At 49.6% G+C, this 27,621-nt stretch overlaps 2 protein-coding genes across 6 annotated transcripts in view; one reads left to right on the top strand and one right to left on the bottom strand.

Annotated features, from left to right (window-relative positions):
- Positions 1–16,785, top strand: part of Slc7a1 (solute carrier family 7 member 1) — a 69,614-nt gene extending 52,829 nt beyond the window's left edge. For both annotated transcript variants that reach the window (XM_041677953.1, XM_041677954.1), the window contains 8 exons: positions 1,325–1,443; positions 2,009–2,231; positions 3,735–3,874; positions 7,078–7,180; positions 9,203–9,417; positions 9,656–9,822; positions 10,242–10,350; positions 11,890–16,785. In XM_041677953.1, the coding sequence (XP_041533887.1) occupies positions 1,325–1,443; positions 2,009–2,231; positions 3,735–3,874; positions 7,078–7,180; positions 9,203–9,417; positions 9,656–9,822; positions 10,242–10,350; positions 11,890–11,993 (1,180 nt within the window). In that variant the 3' untranslated portion in view covers positions 11,994–16,785. The remainder of the gene's footprint in view (positions 1–1,324; positions 1,444–2,008; positions 2,232–3,734; positions 3,875–7,077; positions 7,181–9,202; positions 9,418–9,655; positions 9,823–10,241; positions 10,351–11,889) is intronic.
- A 2,986-nt stretch (positions 16,786–19,771) lies between these two features.
- Mtus2 (microtubule associated scaffold protein 2) overlaps positions 19,772–27,621 on the bottom strand; it is a 362,594-nt gene continuing 354,744 nt past the window's right edge. For 2 of the 4 annotated variants that reach the window (XM_041678087.1, XM_041678088.1), the window contains 2 exons: positions 24,424–24,521; positions 19,772–22,492 (listed from right to left, as the gene is read on the bottom strand). In XM_041678087.1, coding sequence (XP_041534021.1) covers positions 22,279–22,492; positions 24,424–24,521 — 312 coding nt within the window. In that variant the 3' untranslated portion in view covers positions 19,772–22,278. The remainder of the gene's footprint in view (positions 22,493–24,423; positions 24,522–27,621) is intronic. The other 2 variants (XR_005976596.1, XR_005976595.1) reach the window with 2 other exon arrangements.

Here is a 27,621-nt window from a genome sequence, read left to right as displayed (position 1 = left end):
GGAAGGTGCCGCCAGCGCTAGAGATCTGAGCCGTTGTGAACACCACGTTGGGCACTGGCTACAACCTTTATTACGATTGCAATGGAACTAGGAAGGTGTTGCATTAGATACACAAAACTCCCAGTGCTACTATCCTCTAATGATCAGTTCAAATAAAAGTATTTTTTTTCCTTTTACAAATTCTGCTGTGGAGAAATGTGGACTTTTACTGCCTCATTCCCAAACATCCTGGAGTCAGTTATATTTACGCCACATTTATTGGTCCGCTTGAATTGAGGGTGGAGTGAAGCCAACTCAAAATATGCTTTGAAGCGCCACGGTAGACTTTGGAAACTCCGGAGGTCACATTTCATTGGCTGCTATTTACAGGCGGGAGTGAGACAGCGAGGGCTTTTCTTGTTTCCTGGTGGCGAGTGAGGGCTCACGTTTTTAATTGCAGCTCGCATGGGCTAGCAGCAGTAATTGCGTTTCCCAGTCGTCCCGTCACTGGCCACCGCAGGGATGGTTTACACAGCACCAATGGACCTCCCAGACAGGGTGACATTTGTTGCCTGGGTGGGACTGCTGGGTCACAGGGGACTGCTGCTTTAGGAGCAGCTTTCTACAGGCCAGGCGCCCAGCTCTTCCATTTTCGTAGTCTATAAATGGTCATAGCTAATTCATTTATTCTTTTCCCCCTTTCCAGCTATAGATTTGCATTTTTTCACAATAGCCCTGTGTAGTCACATATGAAGTTGCTTGTCCCTCAGTGACAGCCCCACATCTTCCTCCCAGACTCCCTCACGTGGAGGACCCTCCAGCCTTCTTTGTGAGAGCAAACACCCACACTTTATCTGCAGTAATTTCCCCCATTTACACGGGAGTTCAAGGAATGGGGCGGTTGACTGAAAATCAGTTGCCTGTGTAAAACCTTATTTTGTTTAGAAAGGTCTGGTTTTAGACTTAAGCTCCTGGTGCACACGGGGCCTGGGTCAGAGTAGTGTTCCCAGCCGATGGTTTCCTGGGGAGAAGACTAGGAAGAGCTCATACACAGCGTCGAAATTCTCCCGTGTCCCATCAGACTTCTGCCTCTCCCTATCAAAATCTTTATGTAGAAAGTGTTTCTGGAAAAGTTAATAGTGTGTGCCATTGGGGCCCTGGGCCCTGGGGAGGAGAGGCCTGCTATCCTCTGAGCGCCCTCATTGGGGGACTGGGACTGGAAGATTAAGCACTGTGGTTTTTTTGGTTTTTTTTTTTTTTTCAGAGCAGTGCTGTCCCCCAAATGAAACTGTGCAGCAGGTGTTCTAATCTTTGCTTTTTTTTTTTCTCTTTCTTTTCCCCATAGTGACACAAACTTGAAACATGGAGAGGGAGGGTTCATGCCCTTTGGGTTCTCTGGCGTCCTGTCAGGGGCAGCGACATGCTTCTATGCCTTCGTGGGCTTCGACTGCATCGCCACCACAGGTATGTGGACTCCCCTCCCATGGGGCCCTTCTCCTTTGCAGCCACCGCTAGTAATTCCTTTCCTGTTGGCACACTCCACTCGCTGCTCTGGTCCCACAGGAGTAACTGTGTAGGTCTGTCGTTTCCTGCTGATCTCTTCTTACTCTCTCTGCTGCCTTCTGACCTCCCCTAGGAGCAGGGCCCGACAGGAAATTACATCATTGACGTCAGCAGGGCTGTGTCGTTAGCATGGGACAATGACAGTGCGGCTGCAGCCTGATTTCATATCTACACTCCCAGGCCATTGTAATAACGACGTCCTGGCAGACGGACGAGGTCAGGCTCCCTCGAGCCTCTCAGCTTCTCTCAGCCAAAGGAAACGAGCCTCTCCCTTAGCTGACCTGTGATAGAGAGGTCAGGAACACCCTCTCGGGCTGTAGTTGTGTGGCGGGCGTTACCCAGGGCCCTGCTCTGTCACAGGAAGGGCAGGCTGAGCCCTGTGGGGCATGCGCTTTAGTATGATCATGTAGAGGCTGTGACACCTCTTGCTCTGGTTCCCTCACCAACTGACATCTGCTGCTTCCAGGCGAAGAAGTCAAGAACCCCCAGAAGGCCATTCCCGTGGGCATCGTGGCATCGCTCCTCATTTGCTTCGTAGCTTACTTCGGGGTGTCCGCAGCCCTCACGCTCATGATGCCTTACTGCTGTCTCGACACCGACAGCCCACTGCCTGGTGCCTTCAAGTACAGTGGCTGGGAAGGGGCTAAGTATGCAGTGGCCGTCGGCTCCCTTTGCGCACTGTCTGCCAGGTGAGAGCAGCTTCCTGAGTGCTGCCAATCCCAGCACAACCAGTGGTGTGGCTTGTGTATACGAACCCCAGCATCCCAATGCCAGTGGTGTGGCTTGTGTGTACGAACCCAGCACCCCAATGCCAGTGGTGTGGCTTGTGTATACGAACCCCAGCATCCCAATGCCAGTGGTGTGGCTTGTGTGTACGAACCCAGCACCCCAATGCCAGTGGTGTGGCTTGTGTGTACGAACCCCAGCATCCCAATGCCAGTGGTGTGGCTTGTGTATACGAACCCCAGCATCCCAATGCCAGTGGTGTGGCTTGTGTGTACGAACCCAGCACCCCAATGCCAGTGGTGTGGCTTGTGTGTACGAACCCCAGCATCCCAATGCCAGTGGTGTGGCTTGTGTATACGAACCCCAGCATCCCAATGCCAGTGGTGTGGCTTGTGTGTATGAACCCAGCACCCCAATGCCAGTGGTGTGGCTTGTGTGTACGAACCCAGCACCCCAACGCCAATGGTGTGGTTTGTGTGTATGAACTCCAGCACCCCAACGCCAGTGGTGTGGCTTGTGTGTACAAACCCCAGCACCCCAACGCCAATGGTACGGCTCATTGCGTATCAGTCCCAGTACTCCAATGCCAATGGTATGGCTTGTGCATTTTGTTCCTATAAGTTACTTGTGTTATTAATACAGGTATTCTCCTTTATACACGGGGAGCTACACTCTGAGATCTCTAATGGATTCCTGAAACAATGGATCATTCCAAACCCTACATAAATTTGGCACAGTGAGATTGACATCCGTAGCTAAGGGTATAATAAAAGCATTATTTTGTAGTGACCTTTAAAAAAGGTAAAACTATCAATTGCATATTTCTGGAATTTTCCATCTAATATTCATACTGTCGTTGACTACAGAAAGTGAAACTCAGTAAAGGGAGGCCACCATACTTTTGCGAAGAACTGGGGCCAACTTGGCATGAAGCTTGGCAAGGAAATGGCTTCCTGCTCCTGACTTTGACCTCTGAACCAGGCCCCCTCTTTGATCGCTGCATTTTTGGCTTCTAGTTTGGCTGTAAGGCAGAAGCTCCTTTAAGTAAAGAGTGGGTGCCTTTCAATGAGGCACATAACCCCCAACCGCAACACGCAGCAAGCAAGGCTCACACGCTTGCAGTGCTTCCCCGCCAGCTTGTGTAAACGGGAACTGTTTGCTAATAATGAGTGGCCTCAGCCAGGAATGATTGAAGGTGTCAGTGCAAGCGCTCCCTCTTGGATGTTGCTCCTGGATTGCCCACTCCCTTATGTTATGTGCTCCCGTTCTTTTCATTGCTCTTACACCTACAGTGTGAGTTATGTGAGGTGCTGAGTCCCAGAGCCTTGGGTGAGAGGCGTTATGAAGGGAGTGGATCTTGGTGCAGGCAGATACCTCTCCTTGGTGGTGGTCATGCCTGGGTCTTCCGAGGCCTTTTTGGCCAGTGCCGTATTTTTACTCGCGTGTTTTGCCTTTTTCTCACCCAGTCTCCTAGGCTCCATGTTTCCCATGCCCCGAGTTATCTACGCTATGGCTGAGGATGGATTACTGTTTAAATATTTGGCCAGAGTCAATGAGAGGACCAAGACACCAGTGATTGCTACGCTGACTTCGGGCGCCATTGCTGGTAAACACTGGGACACATTTCCCATTCTGCTGTTTGAGCAGCTAAGTCAGCATTCTTAGGGTGACACCTAGAAGTCTACTCGTCCGCGTGAACTGTGAAAACTGCAACTCATCCATTAGCGCTTTCGAAACTACAGCTTTTTATACTCAGAACGGGGCTCACTAAAAGATAACTGCCTTTCAAAGAAATTTTTTTTTAGTGTGTGACTGGTGCCCATGGAAGCCAGAGGGGACATCACATCCCCCAGAACTGGAGCTCCAGATGGTTGTGAGCCCCCTGCCAACATGTGTTTGCTGGGAACTGAGCTCAGGTCCTCTACAAGAGCAGCCAATGCTTTTAACTGCTGATCTAGCTCTGTAGCCCTAGATAACCATACGTTTGATACAAGACAAAGAAGGCAGGTCTCCAGAGAATGGGATGGAATTATTCTTAGAGTTCAACTTTTGCTGTGATCTCTGTAGGCAGAGCTCACACACGTACGACTATCCTTTCAAAGACACCCGTCTTCCTGCCTCCTGAGTGTTTCCTTGTGTAGCATTTGGTAGGCTGGCCTTTTGCAGGACTCATGGGTAAGCTCCAGCAAGTCTAGTGTCCATGCATCTTAGCTTATAGATTCACTGGAGCATGAATGCCCTGAACAGTCCTTTTTTTTTAAGCTTGTACTATCTTTTTCCCAGGGAGCATATGTAGGGTTTTGCTGTTTGCCCTCAAATAACGATAGAGCCAGAGCAGAGGACGTTTTCTTTGCAATCGTGTTCATCCTCGGGAGTATAGCTGTGATAGATGAACTCTGTAAACTAAAGAACCTTTGGGCAATATTGGGGGACCTGAAGGAAGCCCGCGTGCACACTGGCGTGCATCCGGCAGTCTGTTATTTCTTCCTTTCACGACTGAGGTTAGAACCCACTGTTCAGCTCGAGAAGTGGTGAGCCAGGGTCACACCCAGGAAGGCAGAGCTGCTCCTGATTCCTGTTTGTATACATGCCAGAAGAAGTTTCTTACAGAACCCTCACGGTACTAAACAAGTTGTATCTTGGTGTCATGTCAAATGGCAACTAGTAAGACCATTGACTGTCTCCATCTGTCATCTGTGGATTTTCAGGACAGGGTTTCTCTGTGTAGCCTTGGCTGTCCTGGAGCTCACTTTATTGAGCAGGTTGGCCTCGAACTCACAGAGAACCTCCTGTTTCTGCCTCTTGAGCACTGGGATTAAAGGCATGTGACACCACCACCTGACTGACAATTGATTAAATTGTCATCTCAAATGAACAAATGATTTACTAGTTTTATTAGTATGTATACCTTAGTAAAGCATTTTAGTTTTGTGACTATTATTATATTAAAAAAAAGAAAACAAAATCATTTACCAATATTTCTGCATGTAATTATAGCAGTCAGGTTCTGGGCACCAGGTCACAACATGACCTGCAGACTCAAGTAACTGAGTCATTTGTTCAGTTCCCACAGAATTTGATACGGTTTCCTTGCTGTCCTCATAAAAGGACGTCCACTATGACCTTTCAGGTGACTTTAAAGTGCACACACTTGTCAAGCCGAGTATTTGTCCATTTCCCCACCTTTGGTGGGATTAATATTTGGTATTCTAAAACCACCTCACACGGTAGCAGTTTGGGCTTCTCTGTGACCGAGAATGGAGGCGGGTGCGGCATGCGTGGGCGGAAGGTGATCTGATTGTGTGGATGGCCTCCACTACTCTCTGATCTTAGTATTCATCGTCAACTTAAATTTGTTTGTCTTGCATTGATCTGGTGGGACTTCATAAACAGAGATGTTTATGGGAAATTGATAGTGTCGTGGTCTGCTTTAATTTGTATTGATTTGCGTGTGACTTGAAAATATCCCAAAGTAGATCCTGCCAACTTATTGTTTAAATGGGAACATTGGCATTATTCATTGACATTAATAGACACACAGGGAACTTTGAAACAAACACATGTTTATCATACCACTGGAGACTGAGCTGGCATTTACTAGGCTAGTGCTGTACCATGGACCCAGACTTCTCAGCATGTATGTTCAGTTCTTCTAAAGGCCAACGTTGGGTGGCAGGATGGCAAGGTTGGTTTGGTGTCAGGGATAGTACCATTTAGGGAACTTGTCACATGTGAGGATGACTGTTTTCCCTCCTTACTTACCTGCCTAGGGTAGGAGCTTCTGGGACGTCCCATCCCCATTATCTCCTGATACATGTGTCTTTAGGTGATACGCTAGCAGGCCAGACACCGTGGTCTGCCCTCTTCAAGGCTGGGTACCTAGAACTCTTCAGCAGTGCTGGCTGGCTGGGTGAATGGTGGATGGAGGAGGCATGGGTGGTTGATGGCTATGGTAGGAGGGATGGAGCAAGGATGGATAGTTGCATGTGGGAATAGAGTGTGGGTGGATGGAGGAAGGAAAGATGAGTGGGTAGAAGAATGATGGAGGTAGATGCCCAGATGGAAGAGAGACATATAAGCAGATGGAGGATGGACAGAGAGACGGATGGGTGGATGGAGGAAGGCTGGATGGATGAATACAGATAAATATGGATAGACGGGGAAGATGAATGGGTAGGTGATAGATATATAGATGGACACATGGATGTGGCTGTCCATGAGTCACCAACATGTGGCAGAAGTCACAGTGGGGTCAGAGTTGCAAGAATCTGATAAAAACTGGGCGGTGGTGGCATGCATGGGAGGCAAACGCGGGTGGATCTCAGTGAGTTCAAGGCCAGCCTGGTCTACAGAGCTAGTTCCAGGACAGCCAGTTCTTTTAACACAGAGAAACCCTGTCTCGAAAAAGAGAGAGAGAGAGAGAGAGAGAGAGAGAGAGAGAGAGAAGAAAGAACAATAAGAATCTGGTGCAGATTCTGGGTCTCCCATCCACTAGCTATAAACTCTTAGCTGAACTTGCTAACATACAGTATTCATCTGTAGTTGGGTTTTCCTTGGAAGATTATCCAGAAGGAGGAGGTGGAGTAGGGGGAGGAAGAAGAAAGTACTCTATACAAATGTCAATGCTAATAATTTCTATTTCTTGAGAACTTTTTCAACTTGAGCCTGTCTTCAACTGAGCAATGTTTCTCTCATGGTCAGGCTGAGTGAGGGTGGGGCTGGGTGTACCCCAGATTACAGGTGAAGGGTAGCCTAACTATAATGTGGGCCGAGGGCCACTCGCAACCCTGATGTCTGTCTTCTCCCCAGCTGTGATGGCCTTCCTCTTTGAATTGAAGGACCTGGTAGACCTCATGTCCATTGGCACACTCCTGGCCTATTCTCTGGTGGCAGCCTGTGTATTGGTCTTAAGGTAGGTGTGGCTCTCCTGGTTTCCATGACAAATCTTAGCCCCATTATGGTTGTTTTAACATTTCTGACAAATGGTGCATGAGTTCATAAGGTGTAATATTCAGGCTATATTAGCTTAATTGGAAGCTGCTGAGTAGAAAGTGCAACGTGGTCAGCCCCTCCCCCCATGTGTCTCATTGTCATCTCATCTGTGTGCCCCGCCCCCTTCCCACACATAAGCCGGTCCCTCCTATCACATCCTCTATTTCTGTGGCTAAATGCTAGAAGGTTAAAGACAAATCCGCAGCGCCAGCATTGGTCTGAGTCTGGGGTCCAAAATTTAGAAGGCTTAGGGCAATGACTTCGGTTGGCCCAATTGCTGGCATAGATGATCCTGGGAGCTTAGCCCCAGATTACATCAGCAGAATCTAAGGCCTATGAAACCGGGTCAGTATGATGCTTCTGTCCCGTAACGTGTAACTTTCAGGGAAGGACACTGGATTCTAATTGGTCATCTTTTGAGGGGAGTAGCATTAAATTGGCTTTAGAGCTACAAGAGCTTGGATCCACGGTGTCTCCCCCACCCACAGCTTCCCAGAGCATGGGCCTCCGCTCCATCTTTGCTTGGATGTGGAGGAACAGGAATCTGCTCTAAGGACAGCCAGAAGTGGCCTGTCATGAGAACATGTATTCACAAATATTATCACTCAGCCAGAGCTCCCTTCTCTTAAGGAGTTTCTCCTTGGAAGGCAAATGGCTTCATTTTCTTCCAGCACCCAATTTCCATAAAACTTAAGCTGGTCCCTACTAGTGACTTGGCAGGCTCAGCTCAGACAAGTTCATGCACCCCTAATTCAGTTCTAGGGGCTCCACACGAATGTGTTCCCTGAGCTCCACCCACTTTCTTAATTGGCCAAATCACCAGGCATAGCTGAATCTATGGGAAGAACGGTTAGCGGCCTTGCTGCACGCTCTTCTGGTACTTGGAACTGATTACCCACAAAGCAGTTCACAAGGTACCCTGCTTCGAAAAGCTGGCGAGAGCCTGTCTGGTTGAGGCAAGGACCCGCCCTCGTGTAAACACGTCTCATCCCCAGGTAGCTCGTTCATGTCTTGGAAGTCATGCCTCCGTCTTAGTTCTTCACTGGCTCTGCAGTTACTCTAGGATTTAGAATAGCTTCGTCAGGTTAGGTCGTGCAGACAGGGCTTGTCCATCCACCAGCCTGTGGTCAGCGATTCTCCAGTTTCCTGTAGCAAGTGGAATCCCCGCGTTACCGCTTCTTATCTTTGTCCTCACTTTGAGCTCTGGACAATGGTTTGGCGAGAAGGGCCCTAACGTTGTCACATCCAAGGGCCACTGCTACTTCCTTGATCAAGAGAACCTTCTGGGACATTTCACTGGACTGCTGTTCAGTGGTCTCCCCATCGTTACCCAGAGTGGAACACCAAGGTTGAGTATTGACCCAAAGTGGAAGGACTTGATCTGTCCTTTGTTCTTGTGTTGCAAGAGACTGCACTGTTCTCTACCCATTTATAGCCCATGCCTCATGCCCTTATCTTTGAAGGCTCATTGAGAACTTAAACTGACGTGTGTGTATCCTTTCGTTTTTTTTTTTTTGAGGGGGGGCGGAGGGATGGGCAGGGTTTCTCTGTGTAATAGCCTTGGCAGCCTGGAACGCACTCTGTAGACCAGGCTGGCCTCAAACTCACAGAGATCCACCTGCCTCTGCCTCCTGAGTACTGGGATTAAAAGCCTGCGCCACCACACCGGGCATGTGTGTCTTTTCTTTTCCATTTTGGCTTTTTAAAACAGGGTTTCTCTGTTGTAGTCCTGGCTGTCCTGGAACTGGCTCTGTAGACCAGGCTGGCCTTAAACTCACAGAGTTCTACCTGCAATTTTATTTAGATTTAGTTTTACTATTTTATGTGTATGAGTATTTTGCCTGCGTACATCTGTTCACTCCATATGTGCTGGTGCTTGAGGAGGTGCTGAGCCTCTATGTGGGGCTGGGAATGGAAACAAAAGCAGGTTATGTCTTTACAGGTACCAACCAGAGCAACCTAACCTGGTATACCAGATGGCCAGAACCACCGACGAGTTAGAGCAAGTAGACCAGAATGAGGTCAGTGCCAGTGACTCGCAGACGGGCTTTTTACCAGTAGCCGAGAAGTTTTCTCTGAAAACCGTCCTGTCACCCAAGAATATGGAACCATCCAAATTCTCTGGGCTAATTGTGAATGTTTCAGCCAGTCTCCTAGGTAAGAGCTCCCCTTTCCCTGGGAACGAGTTTGAGGTCTGTCTTGGTGTCATGTGGCTTCTGGTCCACAGGGATGAGAACAGGGTTGGTTGGGATGGGGAAGAAGGTGGAAAAGATGAGTGACACCAACTTTTCATTCTCATTTAACTCATGACCCGGATGCAGTCTCCTTTTGAAAGACTTGGGGAGATCTATGGTTTATATGGGGGTTCTTCCCCACTCTTCTTTATCTCTCTCAGCCGTCCTTATCGTCATCGTGTGCATTGTGGCCGTGCTTGCGAGAGAGGCCCTGGCTGAAGGGACGCTGTGGGCAGTCTTTGTGATGACAGGGTCAGTCCTCCTCTGCATGCTCGTGACAGGCATCATCTGGAGACAGCCTGAGAGCAAAACCAAGCTCTCATTTAAGGTGAGCAGGCCTGTAGGGGATGTACTGATGGGTCACAGGCATTTTCTGCCGGAAAGCTGGGCCCTTGTGACTGGCCAGTCCTGGGAATTTAAGCTTGGGGACCCTCGGAGCACAAAATGCCTTGCTAAGTCAGGGCATGTCTCTAGAAATAGGAGCCCCTCTGTGTCCCGGTCCTCAGTTAGTGGGGCACACACCTCGTCTCCAAGGGCATTTATTAAACATCATGATGTCATGGCATTCCTTGGCGCTGGAGGTGACTAAGGCAGCTACAATTTACAGATAACAATAACAACCTAACCTTGGGGATAAAATGGATGTCCCTCTGCTAGGCTGTTACGAGGAATGCGTGGGGCGATTCTGTTTGGTGCACGCTGTTGAGTTTGCCCCCTCTCATCTGATACTGCCTCGTGTCTCTGCAGGTACCCTTTGTCCCCATACTTCCCGTCTTGAGCATCTTTGTGAATGTCTATCTCATGATGCAGCTGGATCAGGGCACCTGGGTCCGGTTCGCAGTGTGGATGCTGCTAGGTACGCCAGGTCGTGGGTTTTGCTGGGCGACACACATTCAGTATCCCAGCTTCTCTTGGAGTCCACTGTGTAGGCTTGCTCGCTTTCCCTCCTGCTTCTTAGCTGGAGAGTTCGTGTTCCAGAACCTGCCTCCTTTCTCCTTGGCCAACATAAAGACACATAGGTAGTCAGTGGCCTGGCTCTAAAACAACATTGAACTCCTGGTATGTTTGTGGGGCCACCTTTCCCTTTCAGATACTTTTAATAGGCTATTTCCCAAGAAAGTAATCTCACCAGGCTTGATCTTGAAGTTTAAAAAGCATGAGGTATGAGGGCTAGTTACTCCTAAAGCCCCAGTTATCCCAGACAGAAAGTCTAGGTTGCACCTCTTGGTCTGTACGGACTCTAGGCTCGTATAGTCCCTCTCTATGAGTACCTCGTACAGAGTACCTCTGCGAGGGGCTGGAGAGATGGCTCAGAGGTTAAGAGCACTGGCTGCTCTTCCAGAGGTCCTGAGTTCAATTCCCAGCAACCACATGGTGGCTCACAACCATCTGTACTGAGATCTGGCGCCCTCCTCTGGCATGCGGGCATACTTCGAGGCAGAATGTTGTATACATAATAAATAAATTAAAAAAAAAAAGTACATCTGCGAGCAGGGCAGTGTGTGGTGGGGCCTGTTGTCAGGCGGGAGCCTCCTGATAGGATGACAGATATCTTGTTTGGGGTTGGTTGCCTTCGCTAGGGCTGATGGTGTGTGGCCCCGCCCCCATTCCTCCACCCCAGGCATCTAACCTTAGGGCTGGCTGTAGGTACTGGTTTCAGTCCTTTTCATTCAGTGTGTCTGGGTTGTGCTGATGGTGGGGGTTAGGATGGGGGTAGAGGGGGAGGACACGACAACGACGGACACAGGACTAGCCTTGATGTGTGTCCTGGGACCCTGAAAGCTCATGAGTAGTACTTGCACCTTTTCTTTGTATGGACCTGGAAAAGGGACCTCGTTTGCTACCCATTTCTTGGTGGTGGAGTGTCTGGGTTGTAGAGTGTGATGTCCTTTCCTGGACTCCAGGCAGCTGAGCCCTTCGGGACGGCATTCCTATGTCGATTGCACAGGTGGCCCTGAGCCATGTGCTCACAGTCCCCTGTGGGTCGTTCACAGTCGCCACTGCCGATGTGGGGAGCCCTGGGGGCTGGGTCAGTGCATCCTGTGCTCGCTGCATTTCTCCAGTCTTGGAAAAAACAGAGCCCATGGGCCAGTCTAGGCAGAGTACCTGCTAGAAGTCCCATCCTGGAAAGGAACAGTGTCTCTCTGGTACTCTGAGGCCACCTAGTGGCAGACAACAGCCCAACATCCTGCTACTCAGGAAGGCCAATGTGTAACCACCTACCTAGTTTTGCCACTGTGCAAGCAGGACACTGTGACTGTGACTGACCTCACTCCTGGGGCCCTGTGTTGTCTCTATGGGTCTACTTGGGCAGCCCCCTGTGGCTCCTATGCCAGGGTGGGTCTGAAAGCCCTGCCTCCTTTCTTCTCACCTCTGCTCCCCTCTCTACCCGTAGGCTTCAGCATCTACTTCGGTTATGGGCTGTGGCACAGCGAGGAGGCGAACCTGGCTGCTGGCCCAGCAAGGACTCCTGACAGGAACTTGAACCAGGGCAAATGACGCGAAGCCCCACTCCCCCAAGGTGGCAGCGGTTGAGGGGTGCCCTTAGAGGCCTGGGACTTCACACTCCCTCCACCCATGCCGTAGGATCCGTCCACATCCCCGGTGTCACCAAAGGTGCTGTGAGCTGGACTGCAGCTTCAGCCACAGCTGACATAACCCGGCCAGACAGCCCTGCAGCCAGCTCCTGAGGTCCTGGTCACTTCCAGACAGCTCCTTGGTCTCATATCCCCATGAACAAAGAAAGCAGCCTTCTTCCCTGCCCGCTGGGCACTCTTTGCTGCTGCAGCCCCCAGCAGAAGCAAGGCCCCCTTCTCCTCTTCTTTGGAAAGCAGGCCTCCCTCCCCGGGACCATGCTGGTATTGTTCATGTGCACACTCCCGATCCTTAGAGCGTCTCTCTGTCCGCCCAGTCAGGACAGCCTACCCACCACAAGATCCAAGACTAACCCTATGAGATGGCAAGTCCCCAGCAACGCTGCCCAACGGCCAATCAACTGCCGAGTACCTAAAGAGAAGGAACTGATTCTCATTTGAACTGCTTCCAGGCTGGAGTGATAGGTCGGAACCTCAGTCCACACATCTTTTCCTGGCCTCTGACATGGTGACAGACCCCAGCATGGTAAAGGCCATTCATCTTAAGCACAGAAGGCGGAAGACCCCTAGAGGGATCAGTGGTGTCAAGGTGGGAAGGCCGGCTCTGCCTGCGAGGACTAGCGGACGTTCTCTAGTTCAATTCCTGGCTGGCTCTTGGCATCCGTCCTCACTGTCCTGAGTTATTGGAACATGAGGTCTTAGCAGGATTGAGTCAGGCTCTCAGGTTGCCTGAGGTTCTTCAGACAGGTGGTAGCTCAATGTGGGGTTGTGACGCTTTTTCTGGCCACTGACGCAATCTGTGTGGCCTCTTACATCTAAGGAGGGCTGTGACTCACCCCGCCAGATTAAGTTGGGGCTTAATGTTAACTTGGAAAACAGCCAGATAATTGCCAAGTGCCATCAGCTTGTGGCTCAAGGCATGTGGTCTTCACATGACATTGCTATTCTTCTTGTATTCTCTGTCTTTCAAGTGCTATGGTAGCTTTGCCTGCTGGCGGTGAGATTTCCACCCCGGCCTGGACCTTATGCTTCCTGTGTATGCCTGCATTTCCCCTCCCCCACACCCTCAGCTCTCTGGGTAGGGCATCAGGGACTCTGTGTAGACAAACCAAGGATGGTGAAAATGCCGGTGGATTCTCATTTCAGAGCCATTCAGAGCCAATCCCCCACCCCATGTTGAAGTGGGGAAGGCCACTGTCTCATACTAATGTAAATGATGTTTTTGAAGCCTACCTATCTGGCCTTTGAAACGAGTTTGGTGGAAATGGACTGGGTACACTGATGTCTTCCCATTGCTCTAGAAGGTTCTTGGAAACACAGGATAGCGTGTAGTCCACTTGCTGCGGGCCATAGGTATAGCCACTTGCCTGGCATATGCAGGGCCTCAGCTTCTGTCCCCAGGACTCCAGAAAAGTAGGGAGGGCAGCTGGGCAGCCAATCCAGGCCCTGGCCACCTTCCGGGTGCTTTGCCTCACAGGCTGTCTGAGAATATTTCAAAGGGAGTATTGTAAGACCCTAAAGGTTGAGTTTCCAAAGATAGGTATTTAAATTTATGTAGATTGGTGCTGTAAAATATTTTTGATAAATATTAACTTATTTTGTTCAGGTCTTGATTATCTGTTGTCTTCTTAGGGCCCGTTTAGTATCTGTCTGATTTTTTTTTTTCCCCTTGTTATTTTTCTACATAGACAAAGATGAAGAGAGTGCCCAGTGAGGTATCAGGAGAAAGTTTTTTAACCTTAGTTTCTTTCTTTTAGTTTCCTTTTTGGGATAAGGTTTCACTCTGTAGCTGGCCTAGACCTAAGTATTGTAGCCCAGGCTAGCCTCTGCCTCAGCCTCCTGATGCTAAGGTTAGAGGTGTAAGCCACCACTCCTGCTTACCTGTCACTGCTTTCTGAGTGAAACCTTCCTGTCTAAAGCAGCGTAACCACGTGTTTACAATGACATTTCAGCCTGCAGCCTGTCACCTACCAAACAGGAAGGTGTGGTGAGGGATGCAATCCGCTGCCATCTCTCTGGAGGACCTTACTAACGGTGGCAGATCTGCCCTCCATGTCTCACTGTGTGACACAGGAGCCCACACTGGCCCCAGTTGTGGGCAGCATCCTGTACCCACTTCTTCGTCAGAAAAAGATGCTCAAGGGTGGCTTGCATAGTAAGTTGATTGGCCAGTGTGCTTTTCCTAAGAGTGGGTGGTTGCCAGGGGAGCTGTTTTGGGAGGGAGGCTCAGGAGCCTCGGCACACAGAGCGGTCCCTGGAGGGCACCTCCCCTACACTTCTTGTCACACTACAGTTCCTTTCTCGAAAGAAAAATGCGCAAGCCAAAAACCAAAAACAAAACACGCTGACGACAATCCCTCAAAACCAGGTGGTGTCCGTCTCTTAGCCCCCTACCCACAGAAAGGTCCCCATTCTGTTGCCCGGCTTGGCCAGTATTTCCTACCTAGTTGGGACTTAAACATTCTAGAAACATATCCCCATGCCTCGTTTATCCCCACCTAGAGTATTCACATTGGAAAGACCTGTTTTTCCATAAGTTTGTGCCCCTCCTGTCTCTGGGTCTAAGCTCATGAAGAAGCCGGTACCCAAGGAACTCTGCTTAGAAGTGGGGTACAAGATGTCTCCACCTTCCAGAAGGTGACTCTGATGGAGGAGGAGGATGTTTTTTATGGAGACATAGGGCCCTCTGTATATGTGTGGACGTATGCGTATGCACCCATGCCCATACCCCATCCCTGCCTGCACCCTACAGCCAGGCCGTTGTGGGTTTACTTTGCAAACAAAGAAAAAGTCGAGTCCTGTCCAGGACACTTCTCTGGAAGATTGCTGGGCTTATACTGTTCTCGGTTGCTCACAGTTGGGTTTTACAGTGGCATCATCTCATACCTCCACCCAACAGCCATCCAGTCCCCTGAGCTGATGAGCTGGTTTGGACACCATGTCTTAGTGGCCAGAAGTGACTACTGGGCTGTGGGGGACATTGGGCTTCTCCACCTGTCCTTAGTGGTCAAGGGTTGGATACACTCCCTCCTGCACATTTGGCTCAGCCGGTGTGAGCTCACCAAGGGAATATGTAATCCACTCCGCCCTGTCTACTGCCTGCTGCTTTTCATGCATAGTGTTGGGAAATTCATGAGTACGTTTGTACCTACCCCTTCCCCCAGGCAGACCTGAATTGGCTAGCGTTTACAGTCCCCTCTAACGAGGAACTCGTTCCTCGTCTAACACAGGATGAAGCTTGGAAACAGCAGTGTGAAAAACTGGGTTCCTGGGATAAGTGCAGGCATGCCCCACAGGCCCACCCATACCTGTCGGCAAAGTCACGGGCACTGCTGGTCTGTGTACCTACCTACAATGCAAATATTCATGCCTGGCTCTCACCAGGACCCATCCTTTCCGACTTGAATGTCTTATGTCCCCACAGATACTTAAATCTTTTTACTCAGAGCCAACTGTTCGGTTAGCATCCAAGCACTAAGGAATCTTAGTGGGGATCGAAGTGCCAGGGTGCCCATCCCTTGGGGTGTTGGTGGTGGGAGAAGGAAGTTTGAGTCCACATCTGGCTGAGCTCCTAGCGAAGGGAGTCGCTGGCCAGAGAATACATGACACATGGGAACTGTTACAGAATTCAAATTCGGAGTTGAATGTATGTTATGTACACTTATTTTACGTAGTTTGAACCTTATGTTTGCTATCGTAATGAGAAGATTGTACATAAGGCTCCTTGGAGGAGAGCAAGCTGTCCAACTCGCCACACTCCTGAGGCCAACTTGGTTGTGATGGATTTTTATTTTTTTAAAGGCAAAAAAAAATTTTTACCAATTGGGTTTTACCTCCCTCACTCGAATCTAGTCTTTCTGTACCCACTGCTCCATTTGAGCTGGGGAATACGGTGTGGCCAATGGTTTGGGGACACAGTGACCAAGGGGGGCTCTCCTGGACCATTCTGTTACATGTCTGAATGGCTGGCTAAAACGCCCGGGGGAGATGGAAGATCATATCCAGACATATTCTCAGGGTGCTGGCATGCCCAGCGGGGCCAGGAAGCAAGGTTTAGGAAGACATATATGAACTAATTTATTGACAAGGGTTACTTTTGTGTTCCTTGCCAAGCTTTTTGAGTTTGGGACTTATTTTCCCATTTGAGAAGTTATAATATATATATATATGTATGTATTTAAGATATTTCCTGCTTCGTTTGTGCCTTGCAGCTTTGAAGGGTAAAGGATCACAAAGGGTCATGATACCGATGAGGGTTGGTTTATTATCAAACCTGAATAGTTGTGGTTTCTCCAGGACAATTTTTTTTCCTTCTACTGAACATGGAGCCATTATTAAAAGTTATGTGTGGTTTTTCATTATGTAAATTGTATATATTTTTTGGCTTGTTTGAGGTTCTATTTTTCTAATAGTCTTCTTGCAGTTTCTTATAACGGTAATGTTAGATTAAGACTGATGCTAACTGTAAATCAAGCTGGTCTCTGCTGGATTCCCGTGCTTTAATTCTCTTTTATTTTAAGGCCAAGTGCAGGTGTCATCCATGACCTTTTTTAAGAATGTGAAACTTGTGTTTCCCCTCGTTGCTGAAGACATTGTACACTGGCCCCCCCCCCCCTCCCGCAAGTCCGTGTTGTAAAATCAAAGCTACTGTGTGGTACCTTCTCAAGCTTTTGCAGATGCTAATAAATCCTGTCTGGCTTCCACGCACACCGTGTGATCTCGGGTGTCCTAGCAGCTCTTGGCTGGTTCCTGAGCCTGTTCCAGTCTGAAGAGTCAAGGGCCTGCTCGGCACCTTCAGTATCTTCTGCCTTGCGCACAGCCAGTGGCTATGCTATTGTGGCCTCGATTTTTCTAGAAGCCATTTGGGGAAGACTTTAGGCCTGACCTTCTAGATTCTTGCTGTCTCTCCATTTAACCCCTCCAGACTCACCTGGACTTAGGGTTCATCAGCCATCAATCTTAAACTAGAGGACTTTGGTCTCAGCAAAATCCCCCCAGCCCACAGACACCAGAGACTTGCCCTGGCTGCCACGCACACCGTCTTGGAGGAAACAGTTTTGTGCAGAACACAGGCTGGGCCTAAGACTGTAACGCATCTAAGGATGATGGATATCTGACTCCCTGGTGCTCTAGGGAAGGGCACACTTAGCATCTGTTCATTCATTTATAGCACAGGAGGCAAGTCCCGCCAGTTGGACTTCAGGCCCTACTTGGAGAACAGTGATTCATAGGCTGGAAGCTGAGCTTTATCCTTGGTGCTTTCCGAGTTGACGGTGGTGGCAGACACCCAGGGGTGTATTTCTGGCACCAGGCACCAAGTCTAAGTGTCAGGCATCTATCCAGAAGGGAAGGGTGCACATCACACCCCTAGCTCCCCTTGACTGAACGTTAGTGTTGACTCAGCACCCCCGAGACCAAGTTCTCAACACAAAGGAGATTCATTTGCTCCAGAAGGGAAAGATTAGAGAAGAGAAAGCCGTGGCTCATAGGCACATGCTGGTTTATAAAGGTAAAAAGGGAAACCTCGTGTTAGCATGAGGCATTTAATTTTAGTTGGGCATGTTAATTAGGTGAGCCAGAGGGGCTTTTGACTGTTGGATGTCAATACTTAACAAAGTAGTATAATAGCTGGACCTTGGTAGTCAGTCTCAGGAGAAGGAAGTAGCCAAATAAGGGAATAGACCTTGGTGGCTAGCTTTAGGAGTGTAGTCTAAAGGCTTTTAGCAAGGCAGAGGGAATGGGGGGAAAGGGCAAGGCCTGCCAAAGCCATGCTCGAGTGGGCTACTGCCCCTTCATTGCTGACCTGGGAAAGCAGCTCCCTGAGCTCAGGCAGTGTTGGGGGGGTACAGGGTGCCTCCACTGTGGTGCAGTTACTGTTGGATACAGCTTATGGGGTGCAAGAATCAACCCAGTCCCATCTCACAACAGTCACCCAGAGAACGCCCCATGCATCCTGGAACCGAAAGGCACAGGTGTCTTGATCCTGAAGTTCAGTCAGAAGGAAGCTGTCAACTAGGCATGGCGGCACACGCCTTTATTCCCAGCACTTGGGAAGCACAGGCAGGTGCATCTCTGTGAGTTCAAGGCCAGCCAGGACCATACAGAGAAAGCCTGTCTCCAACTCCTCCCTATCCCCTGCCCCCAAAAGGCTACCACTCTGGTCAGTTTGAATTGAGCGAAATGCAGCGTGGGTCCTGGCTCCTGCAGCTCCCCAGTGCCATCTAGTGGGTGACACTGGGTACTGTGCTCATAGACTTTAAAGGCATGCAAAGGCATCAGCAGTTTCCAGAAAACCCTTTCCAATGTGGGGTCCGGATAGGACGTCCTGTGTGAGCAAACGTTCCTTCACACCATTTGGTTATGAAACACTTCTGGTGAGTCATATCTGTCCCCTCTGGCTCAGTATTCTATGAACTGGAAGAATCTGTATGGCCCCATAGCCCAGAGAGTTGCCTTGTCTGCCAACTACACAGACCTGGGCAGAACATAAGGCTGCAGTGGGCGGGATCGGAAATGGCTGTTGTAGCCTGTCAGCCCTTGCTCAAAGGGATCAGCCCTTTCAGTTCACTGAGTTAAGCTTGCCCACCAAGCTAGAACTATTGTCTAAAGAGGCATGTGCACACATGTGCACAGCTGACGCAGACCCCAGAGTGGGCAGGCTCCAGACCCCATCACCATGCACGAGAGCCCGGGGAGTCAGAAGACCACGGTTGTCCATTGGTACCATCCACTAATGCGGCACCTCCTTTGAGAGCAACCTCTGGTGCTAACCATAGGGAGGGTGCCATCTGACGGGGTCCTACTTGACGTGATACAGGTCTCCCACACAGGTGATCTGGGATTGTCAAGGCTCTTTGATTCAGAAAAGGCGACGAGGGGTTCGAGTCCCAAGTTCCCTCTGCCTGCAGAGAATCAGCCATGGGCGGGAACACGGTTTCCCACAGCTGGCGTCGATCTCATTTCCTGAACATGCCAGGGGCTGGGTCACCACCCAAACCCCCAATAAACACAGGTGGTGGTGTCACACAGGGCGTGGATGAGAACAATGGACAGTGGCTACTAAAATGTGGAGGGCATGTTATATCCCTGGAGAAACTAAGAGTTCAGGACCTGGTGACACGTCGGGCGTCAATCATTAGGCTTCTATCAATAATTCGGGAAGCTTGACTGGCATTCAAGAGACCCTGGGGGATTCATCATAGGTCCAGGAAGTGCCACGAACACAGGGACCCCTAGTTATGGTCTCTCTGCCGTTCCTACACATTCCACCAAAATGAATACGGGAAACTGGAAAATTTGGGTCTCCCCCATGACTCCCCCCAGGCAATGCCAGCACCTGTGGGACACTGTGGGGTCAGGCTAGGTTGGATAAATGGCCATAATCCACAGTGGACGGCTGGTGAGAAGGGAAGAGTGGCTGATTTCGGGCGGAAATGAACAAATGTGCGCCTGACGAATAAGCCCATACGATCATAGGCTTGGCTCCCAGTTGGTGGGCTGTGGGGAAAGTACAAGCTTTGGACTTGCTGAGTCTGGGAGCAGAGGAGCCGCTAGACTTTTCTTGGTGGCCATCAACTCTGGCACACCCAGAAAGGGGTATAAAAATACCTTTGCTTCATTTCCCGGCAACTTGAGCCTGAATGGGACATGTCTCCAGTTACACACACCACACGGATATCATGGAAAATTCCTCAGATCCGTTTTAATAAGCTTTAAAGTTCAACACAAATATGGAACACAGAAACTGGAGGGGCAGGAAAAAGAACATTGTGCCCCTTCAACTAATCCCAGAGTATCAGACCCCCAAGCCCCAGACCCATCCTGACATCACCAGAACCTGGTCCCAGCCCATGGAGAGGGAGTGGAAGCAGGTCAGCAGGACCTCCTGGCTCCATCAAGAGCCTAGCACTGTTTGGTAGGTCTGTCTGTGGCAGGAGGGGAGGACGCTGTGTCCCAGCCTGGGGATGAGGCCAGACACCGATTCCCACGCTTGAGAGGTCTAGATCACAGCAGCATGGAGACAGAAGGATGGTGGAAGAGGCACAGCAGCTCGGGCCGCCTGAATCTCAGGACTCAGTTCAAGTGTGGCACCATACGTGAGAGGTGTCTGTGATGGAGAAACAAAGCCAGGGCCATGGGGAAATTGGTTCAAGTGCCCAAGGTCAAGGCTGATTAGGGCAAAGCTCTAGTCCACCTAGTGAGGGTATATAGCTCTAACATTGCTACCACTTTGACCACAACAGTCTAACATACTGTACCACATTCTATACTCACATCAAAGTCTGTATTGCTGAGGACCCGCCATCCGCAGGTGCGGCTGTGGAGGCAGGTCCTGATTCGGAGAGCTAAGCAGCCACCAAACTTATATCTGCAGGTTGGGCCTCCTAAAAGAATAAAGAACTGTGTGTTGAATTGACATGGCATGAGCTACTCTTATGGGATGCCCAACTCAGTATCCCAGTATCATGCAGAGCCAACGGCAAAGGACCTGTGTCTTCAGTGTGTCTCTACTGTAGATGTCTCCAGAATGGGCAAGGCCCATGGAGGTTGACTACAGTCACATGAACGAGCCGCAGGAGGGATGTAGACCACATCTGCCTCTGTGTTGGCTATGTGTGTCCTTGGACAAGCTGACACCGTCCCCAGGCTCTTTCTTCCTGGCTCAGTGGCTCTTCTCATCTTGGACATGCTCAAAGACAGGCCCATGCTTAGGAAGTGAAGGGTCTTTGTCACATACAGGAAACAAAGGTATCATTATCACCACTGTGCTGACTGATAAACTACGTCTCTTCTGTGGGTCATGCTTCTAATCGTCCATAGCACTACATGAATACCTTTCATGTTCTAATTCTACCATCTTAGAGACAAAGACCAGTCCAGCGGCTGCTGGCCACTGGCCGCTGGCTGGCTGTGACACCGGCCTCCCTTATTTGGGAGAGCCTTCCGGGGCTAAGATGGGACCACAGCCAGGGGCAGCCCTGGTGATCCTCCATCAGAAAGAACATGATCTAGCACCTTTAGAACCGGGCCCCTCCCCCCCACCCCCAGACAGAAAGGTTGGTTTCTGGAAGCCCTGACTAGAACCCCTGAGCCATCTTGATGTGTGGTGGTGATGGGGTTGAGTCAAAGAACCAAACTGAAAATGGAGGTGGGAGGGGGAGTGCTGCCTATGAAAGCCAATGACAGGAGCCCGCGTCCTTATTCCGCGCCTGGTCGAATGTGGTCCCTATCAGCATTCTTCCTTCATGAGGATGGACCATGCAGGGTATTGCTTTCCTCCAAGTTCATGCTCACCCTTATTACAAAGGTCACACTCCTCCGTATCTTCCTGAGGATTCAGTAATAGCTTAATGATGGACTCGGAGATGCTATTTAGGTGGGGGGTGGAGAGGAAGCTAAACTGGTGTTTCCAAAACTATCATGAATCACTAATGGGAAAAACATCGGCCAAACCCCTTGGTGTCCCCACCCGCCCCGCTACTTTTGTTTTATCCTCTCAGGGTGGGCGGAGTCACAACTAAATCCTGCAATGGGGTAGCAGGGACCCCACCTTAATAGACTAAGAAGCTAATTGCTCCAAAGGTAGTTACCATCTACAAATCGCTGGTGTTTGTGTTAAGCAGGGTACCACTCGGTGGCAGACAGAAATGCTTCTATTTCTTTTTTTTTTCTTTTTTTCTCCTTCTATTTTGGGTAGAAATATTTCCAGGAAACTACATAGAAATGCATTTTCATTTCCCAATAATTCTTAGGCACAACTTAGAAAACTGCTGACCGTCACTAAAATATGTCAGCCCATCATGTTATAAAAAACGCAATTCAGAATCTCCACGTGTGTATACCCACGTGTCTGAATATACCCACGCGGTCGTACGAGGAGGGTTTGTGCATTCCAAACGGAGCTGTTTGTAACTGACCTAAACGTCCGCTGTGAAAGCTCATCGGTCAAGAACAATTGGAGTTGTTTCTCTTTTGCCTCTAACTACACTAATACATTTTGGGACACCAGACTCTGCTGCTTACACCTTTCTAAGCCTCAATACCAGGACGGTCTCACACGGGGGTCAGAGAGGACGCTGCCTAAGACGCACATGCAGCTACTGAGCATGCGCACAGGATGGCCGCCAGCACCTGGCCAGCACTCCCTCAGACGGACAGAAGCCTGAGCTCCTGGAGGTGGCAGAACGATGTCATCTAGGTGTGGTGCCAACTCTGGCTGGAGAGGACGGTCCAGAGGAGGAGCCTCTATACACTGGGGACGTCGGGGACAATTTAATTGGGCTGGTGGGGTCCCCAGTTTGGAGCTTCCAAAGTAGTTCTTCATTGGTTCGGCTCAGTCTCTTCTTTTCCTGGGTCTCTTTCTCCACATATTCCTGGAGGTTAGCATTCTCCTCCGACAGTTGTCTGCATGGGGGAGAATGATGGTCAGGTAGCAGGCCTACCAAGGACACTCAAAGCCGGCTGGTGGGCAGAGGGCCAGCGCTCACAGGACTTTGCTGAGTAAGGGGAGGTGGAGCTTGTACGCAGAGCAAAGGCTAGAGGCTGGAGCAGAAAAGAGAGAGGTGGGTGGGCAGTGTGGGCAGGCTGCTAGAGGGGCACAGGAGAGGCTGCCTTCTCGAGGTAGAGATGGAGATTGTCCATGGCAACGGTCAGGGTACTGACTGACAGCTGTCAATCAGCCAGGAATAGCTCGCCACTACCTTATGCCCTGGGTCAATGCCTCTGTGACCAAAGTCATTAGCTCTGCTGTACAGCCACCTGTCTGCTGGACCACAAGCCCTAGGAAGCAGGATCGAGGCTCTGTTATGTTCTGGACTGGCATTCAGCATGGCACCCAGAAAAAAGATGCCTACTTACTGTTTGCTGATAAAGGTGGAAGAAAAGTCAATTTGTGTGTGTGTGTGTGTGTGTGTGTCATGATGCTTAAGTTGTTGACTTTGTTGCATGTTTTTAATGATTTTTTTTTTACTTTATATGTGTTTAGCCTGCATGCATGTCTGAGAGCCACTTGTGTGCAGTGCCTGTGGAGGCCAGAAGAGGGCGCTGGATCCCCTGGAACTAGAGGGTTGTGAGCTGCTATGAGGGTGCCAGGAATTAAACTTGGGTCCTCCTGAAGAGCAACCAGTGATCTTAGCCACTGAATCACCTGTCTAGCCCATTTTGTATTTTTAAAAATGACAGCCTCTTCAAGGAATTAACAGGAAACACAGACACATCTTCCAACTGGATGGGCTAGAGTCCAGGAGCACTACTCTGGACTAATGCCTGTACTTGCTGTCTGAGGAAGGCGGCTGGGTATGTGTGGGCATGTGGACGAGTGGAGTGTAAGTGAGTGTATAAGCACGCAAGTGTGAGTGTCAGTATATGAGTATAGGTGTGAGCATGTGTGTGCCTGTGTCCGCAGGAGTGTGTGCACATGAGTGTATGTATATACGCAGGATCATACATCATGGCTGCACAGAGGAGAATGGTCCAGCTGAGTGAGAAAGGACTCGGGCCTGGGTCTCACTAGTGTTGTAGGATAATCTTTTTGTACACTGTGAACACGTGTCTTTATCAAGTTGATTGGTTTAATAAAGAGATGAATGGCCAATAGCTAGGCAGGAAGGGGTTAGGTGGGATTTCCGGGAGAGAGAGAGGAAGAGGAGCTGAACTAGGCATAGGAGAGATGCCAGAGGACATGGAGAGGAAACAGGAGGTGCGAGGTGGAAGATAGGTAAAAAGCCACGAGGCAAAAATGTAGATTAATATAAATGGATTAATTTAAGTTATAAGAGCTAGTGGGACAAGCCTAAGCTATAGGCCGAGCTTTCTTAATTAATAATAAGTTTTCATGTCATTTTGTTGGGAGCTGGGTAGCGGGACAGAAAGAGACTCATGACACACTAGCCTTGCTGATCAGAACAGCCTACAGCTGGCCTCCAAGCCCTGCTTTCACCCCACTCTGACCTGGGGTCAAGGGTGATTCCCAATCCTTCCTTGGAAGTAAGGCTGCTGAGAGAGGATCCTGTAGGGACAAACTGACCTGAGCTTCTGGAATCTTGGGTTTGTCACCTAGCCGTGGTTCTTTTTAGCCTTGCCAATTAGCCCTCTCCTAATCTCCAGGAAGTAATCACAGCACTTGTTGTGGCTGTGGTCTATACTCTCTTGTCCTAGGGAATGGGGAGTGATGTGACCCACAGCCAGGATGTGTTCTAAGGGGCCACAGCCATGTGCTTTCCTTCTGATCCTTTGAGAGGCGCTGGATTATTCAGGCTGGACACAGGGACATGCAGATGTTCAAGGAAAGCCATCTGAGCAGGACATGTCATCAGAAGCCAGGTGCGCTCACTCACCTGGTAACAACCGTGTTCTGGTCAATCCTTGCTTTGAGATCCTCGTTCTGCTGCTGAAGAACTTGGATCTTTTCCTCCAGGATGATGTTCTTCTCCACCTAGGAGAGAAACACTACTGAAGGACTCCCATAGGCCAGCAGTGGCACTGGATTCAACACTATGGGGGGTTGCCAGGAACAGTTCTTCACTAACCGTTCTCCACAGTGGCCTTGTGGGCAGAAGAAAGTCAGGTGAGATGGATAAGGGACCAGCGTTTCGTGTTTCAGAGAAACAGAACAGAAAATACCCGAGTGCAATGTAGGTAGAGAAAAGCAGTGTGCAGTACACAGGTGTGTGTGAGAGAGAGAGAGAGAGAGAGGGGGGGGGGGGGAGAGCGCTAGTTATGAGTTCCAGTTAAATAACTTGTTTTTTTCTGTTGTTGTTGTTTTTATTTTTACAGTAAATGTTCCAGGTCACTGTCATAGTCAGAAACAAGCTGTGGATACCACCAGAGCCTTGTTTGACCAGTGGGTCCTGTGTCATCTGTAGTGAATCACTGTCTCTTGCCAAGTGCACACACTGCCCTACACAAGAGCTTCTGAATTAACAGGGCTGGAGAGCCAAGTATTGTGGGCACACTTTTTCCTTTCCAGACAGAAACACAAAGCAAAGAAGCCTAGAAGCCTTAGGGCTCTTATTTGTCATGAAAGATACAGAAGCAGAGGTCAATTTTAAAAACGGAGGAAGTCTTGGCACCCTATTGGGGAAGCCTATGGTGGCTGCTGTTCTCCACTTCTTGATGTCTGTCTGTCGCTGGGGGATCTGCTTTCATTCTACGTTTAGATTTTTCTTTCTTTTCTTTTTTTGAAGTATGGTTCACTTTGTAGCCCATGTTGGCTGGAACTTGTCATGTGACTAAGGCCGCCCTGGAAAACATGGCAACCTTCCTGCTTTAGCCTCCTAGCTGCTACAATGACTGGGGTGAGCCCCTGGGCCTGGATTGCCTTGTGGAAAGGGGAGCACACTGATGGTTCACATAGCTAATCTTTAAAGACAACTGCCACTTGCCTATGACTAGGCCTTGGGATCCATGCCAAGGCTTGGGGCAAGGCACCCGATCTCGCCTTCATCTTTATTCCCAGGGAGCAGAAAGTAGATTCCTGGGACAGGAAGACATGTAGGCCTCCTGCAAAGCCAGATCATGGCTGAACATAGCCAGATCAGCCCAGGGGCTTGCGGGTGAGCTTATGTAGACAGTCCAGGCACCAAGAGGAAGATGGATGGCTGTTTGAGGGTCACCCTGGCCAGGATACAAGGCAAGATCAGGTCAGTGCATCCCCTGAGGTTCGTGGTAGGCACGGGGTTGCTGGAATGAGCCATGTGGCCTCCACCGCCCAAGACCATGGTAACGTCCCATGGTCTAGCATGCACCTACACAACAAGAGATACCTGCAGACAGAGAGCAATGCATGGACTAAATGCAGCAGCTGCTGCTGGGCCAGCTCCTGTTTTGGGTAAACCAGTTGCAAAGAATGTTCCAGAAACGAATCAGGATGAGGTGTCCAGGAACTAAATCTTCGAAGGCGAATGTGTGACACACACCTGTAATCTCAGTACTCAGGTGGTGGAGGCAGGAGGATAACAAGTTTCAGACCAGCATGGACTACACAGCAAGTCCGTAGCTGGAAAAACAAAACAAAACAAAACAACAACAACAACAACAACAACAAAATCCTGTTCATTGGAAGTGGGCTATAAAACATTGTACAAGGCAAAATATGGGGTGTGTGTGTGTGTGTGCGCGGGTGTGTGCGCGTGTGTGTGCATGGATGTATGATGGGGTATCAAGATACACCTCTGAAGCTGGGCAGTGATGGCACACGCCTTTAATCCCAGCACTCGGGAGGCAGAGACAGGTGGATCTCTGTGAGTTCAAGACCAGCCTGGTCTACAAGAGCTAGCTCCAGGACAGGCTCCAAAACCACAGAGAAACCCTGTCTCGAAAAACCAAAAAAAAAAAAAAAAAAAATACACCTCTGAAAAGTGTTAGTGTAGAAGGAACATGATTTTTTTTTTTTTTTGTCAGGGAGGGGTTTGATTTTTCTGTGTAACCCTGGCTGTTCTGGAACTCACTCTGTAGACCAGGCTGGCCTTGAACTCACAGAGATCCACCTGCCTCTGCCTCAGAGTGCTGAGATTAAAGGTGGGTCACTGCCTGGCTGGAATATGATATTTTAATTTTCTTGTTTTTGTTTACCTTACTTTATAATTTCCTATAATGTATATATTCTCTCTTCCTTTTTATAGTAGCAAATAATTTTTTAAAAATAATAAACAGGGCTAGGGCTGGGGAGATGGCTCAGCCATTAAAAACAAGTATGACTTTTGTGGGCCTGAATTTGTTTCCCAGCTCACATGACCATCTGTAACTCCAGCTCCAAGGGAATCTGATGCCCTCTTCTGGCCTCAGTAGGTACTACACTCACAAGCACATACCCATCCATACACAGTCATGCACATCAATACATAATTTAAAAATAAACATGAAAAAATAATAAAAAAATTAATAAACCATTTATGGCTTTGGGCCAATTTCCTATTGAAGACTGACTCTTGCAGAGGTCAGTATCTCTACACTGTGAATTCCTTTCAGGAACACTAGCCCTTCCCTGGGTCTCGGGCCTCTAGGAGAGGGCAAGACATGGCCCTGTTTCCCTAGGGGTTTCCCTGAGTTCCCAGGGACCAAGCTGAGGACTGAGGTACAGAGACTTTGTTATGAACTGGATGCTCCTGTCCTCCCAAGACAGCTATGCTGATGCCCACTCCCTGAGGTGACAGTACCAGGAGGCGACTGACTCCTGAAGGTGAACCCCCATGACTGCTCTCTCTGCTCCTTCTGCCACGTGAGGATGTGGGAATATTCCACCAGGGTTGCCACGTGGCCTCAGCCACTCACAGGCTGGGTGCAACTGTCCCTTTCTGAGGCTTCTCTTCTGGGCTCATGGCAGCACCTACTGCCCAGGTGAGCTACTGGAAAGGAAGGCCAGAGCTTTTCCCAGCCTGGGACACAGCAGTGCTGGACAGTTCCTGCTGAGGCCTTGGTGGTGGAAGGCCATGGCAAAGACTGGCGAAGTGACAAAGGAGGCTCCTGGGACTGCTCGTCAGAAGCCCTGGCTGTGTGAGAAGGGCTTCCAGGCTCAGCTGTGAGCTTCCTGTTCA

This window comes from Microtus oregoni, unplaced genomic scaffold, assembly GCF_018167655.1.
Source record: "Microtus oregoni isolate MIOR12 unplaced genomic scaffold, Mior012 000029F_ref0000214, whole genome shotgun sequence".
In the NCBI taxonomy this organism is placed as follows: domain Eukaryota; kingdom Metazoa; phylum Chordata; class Mammalia; order Rodentia; family Cricetidae; genus Microtus; species Microtus oregoni.
Note: the sequence above shows the minus strand (reverse complement) of the source record. Positions and strands in the feature narration are given on the sequence as shown.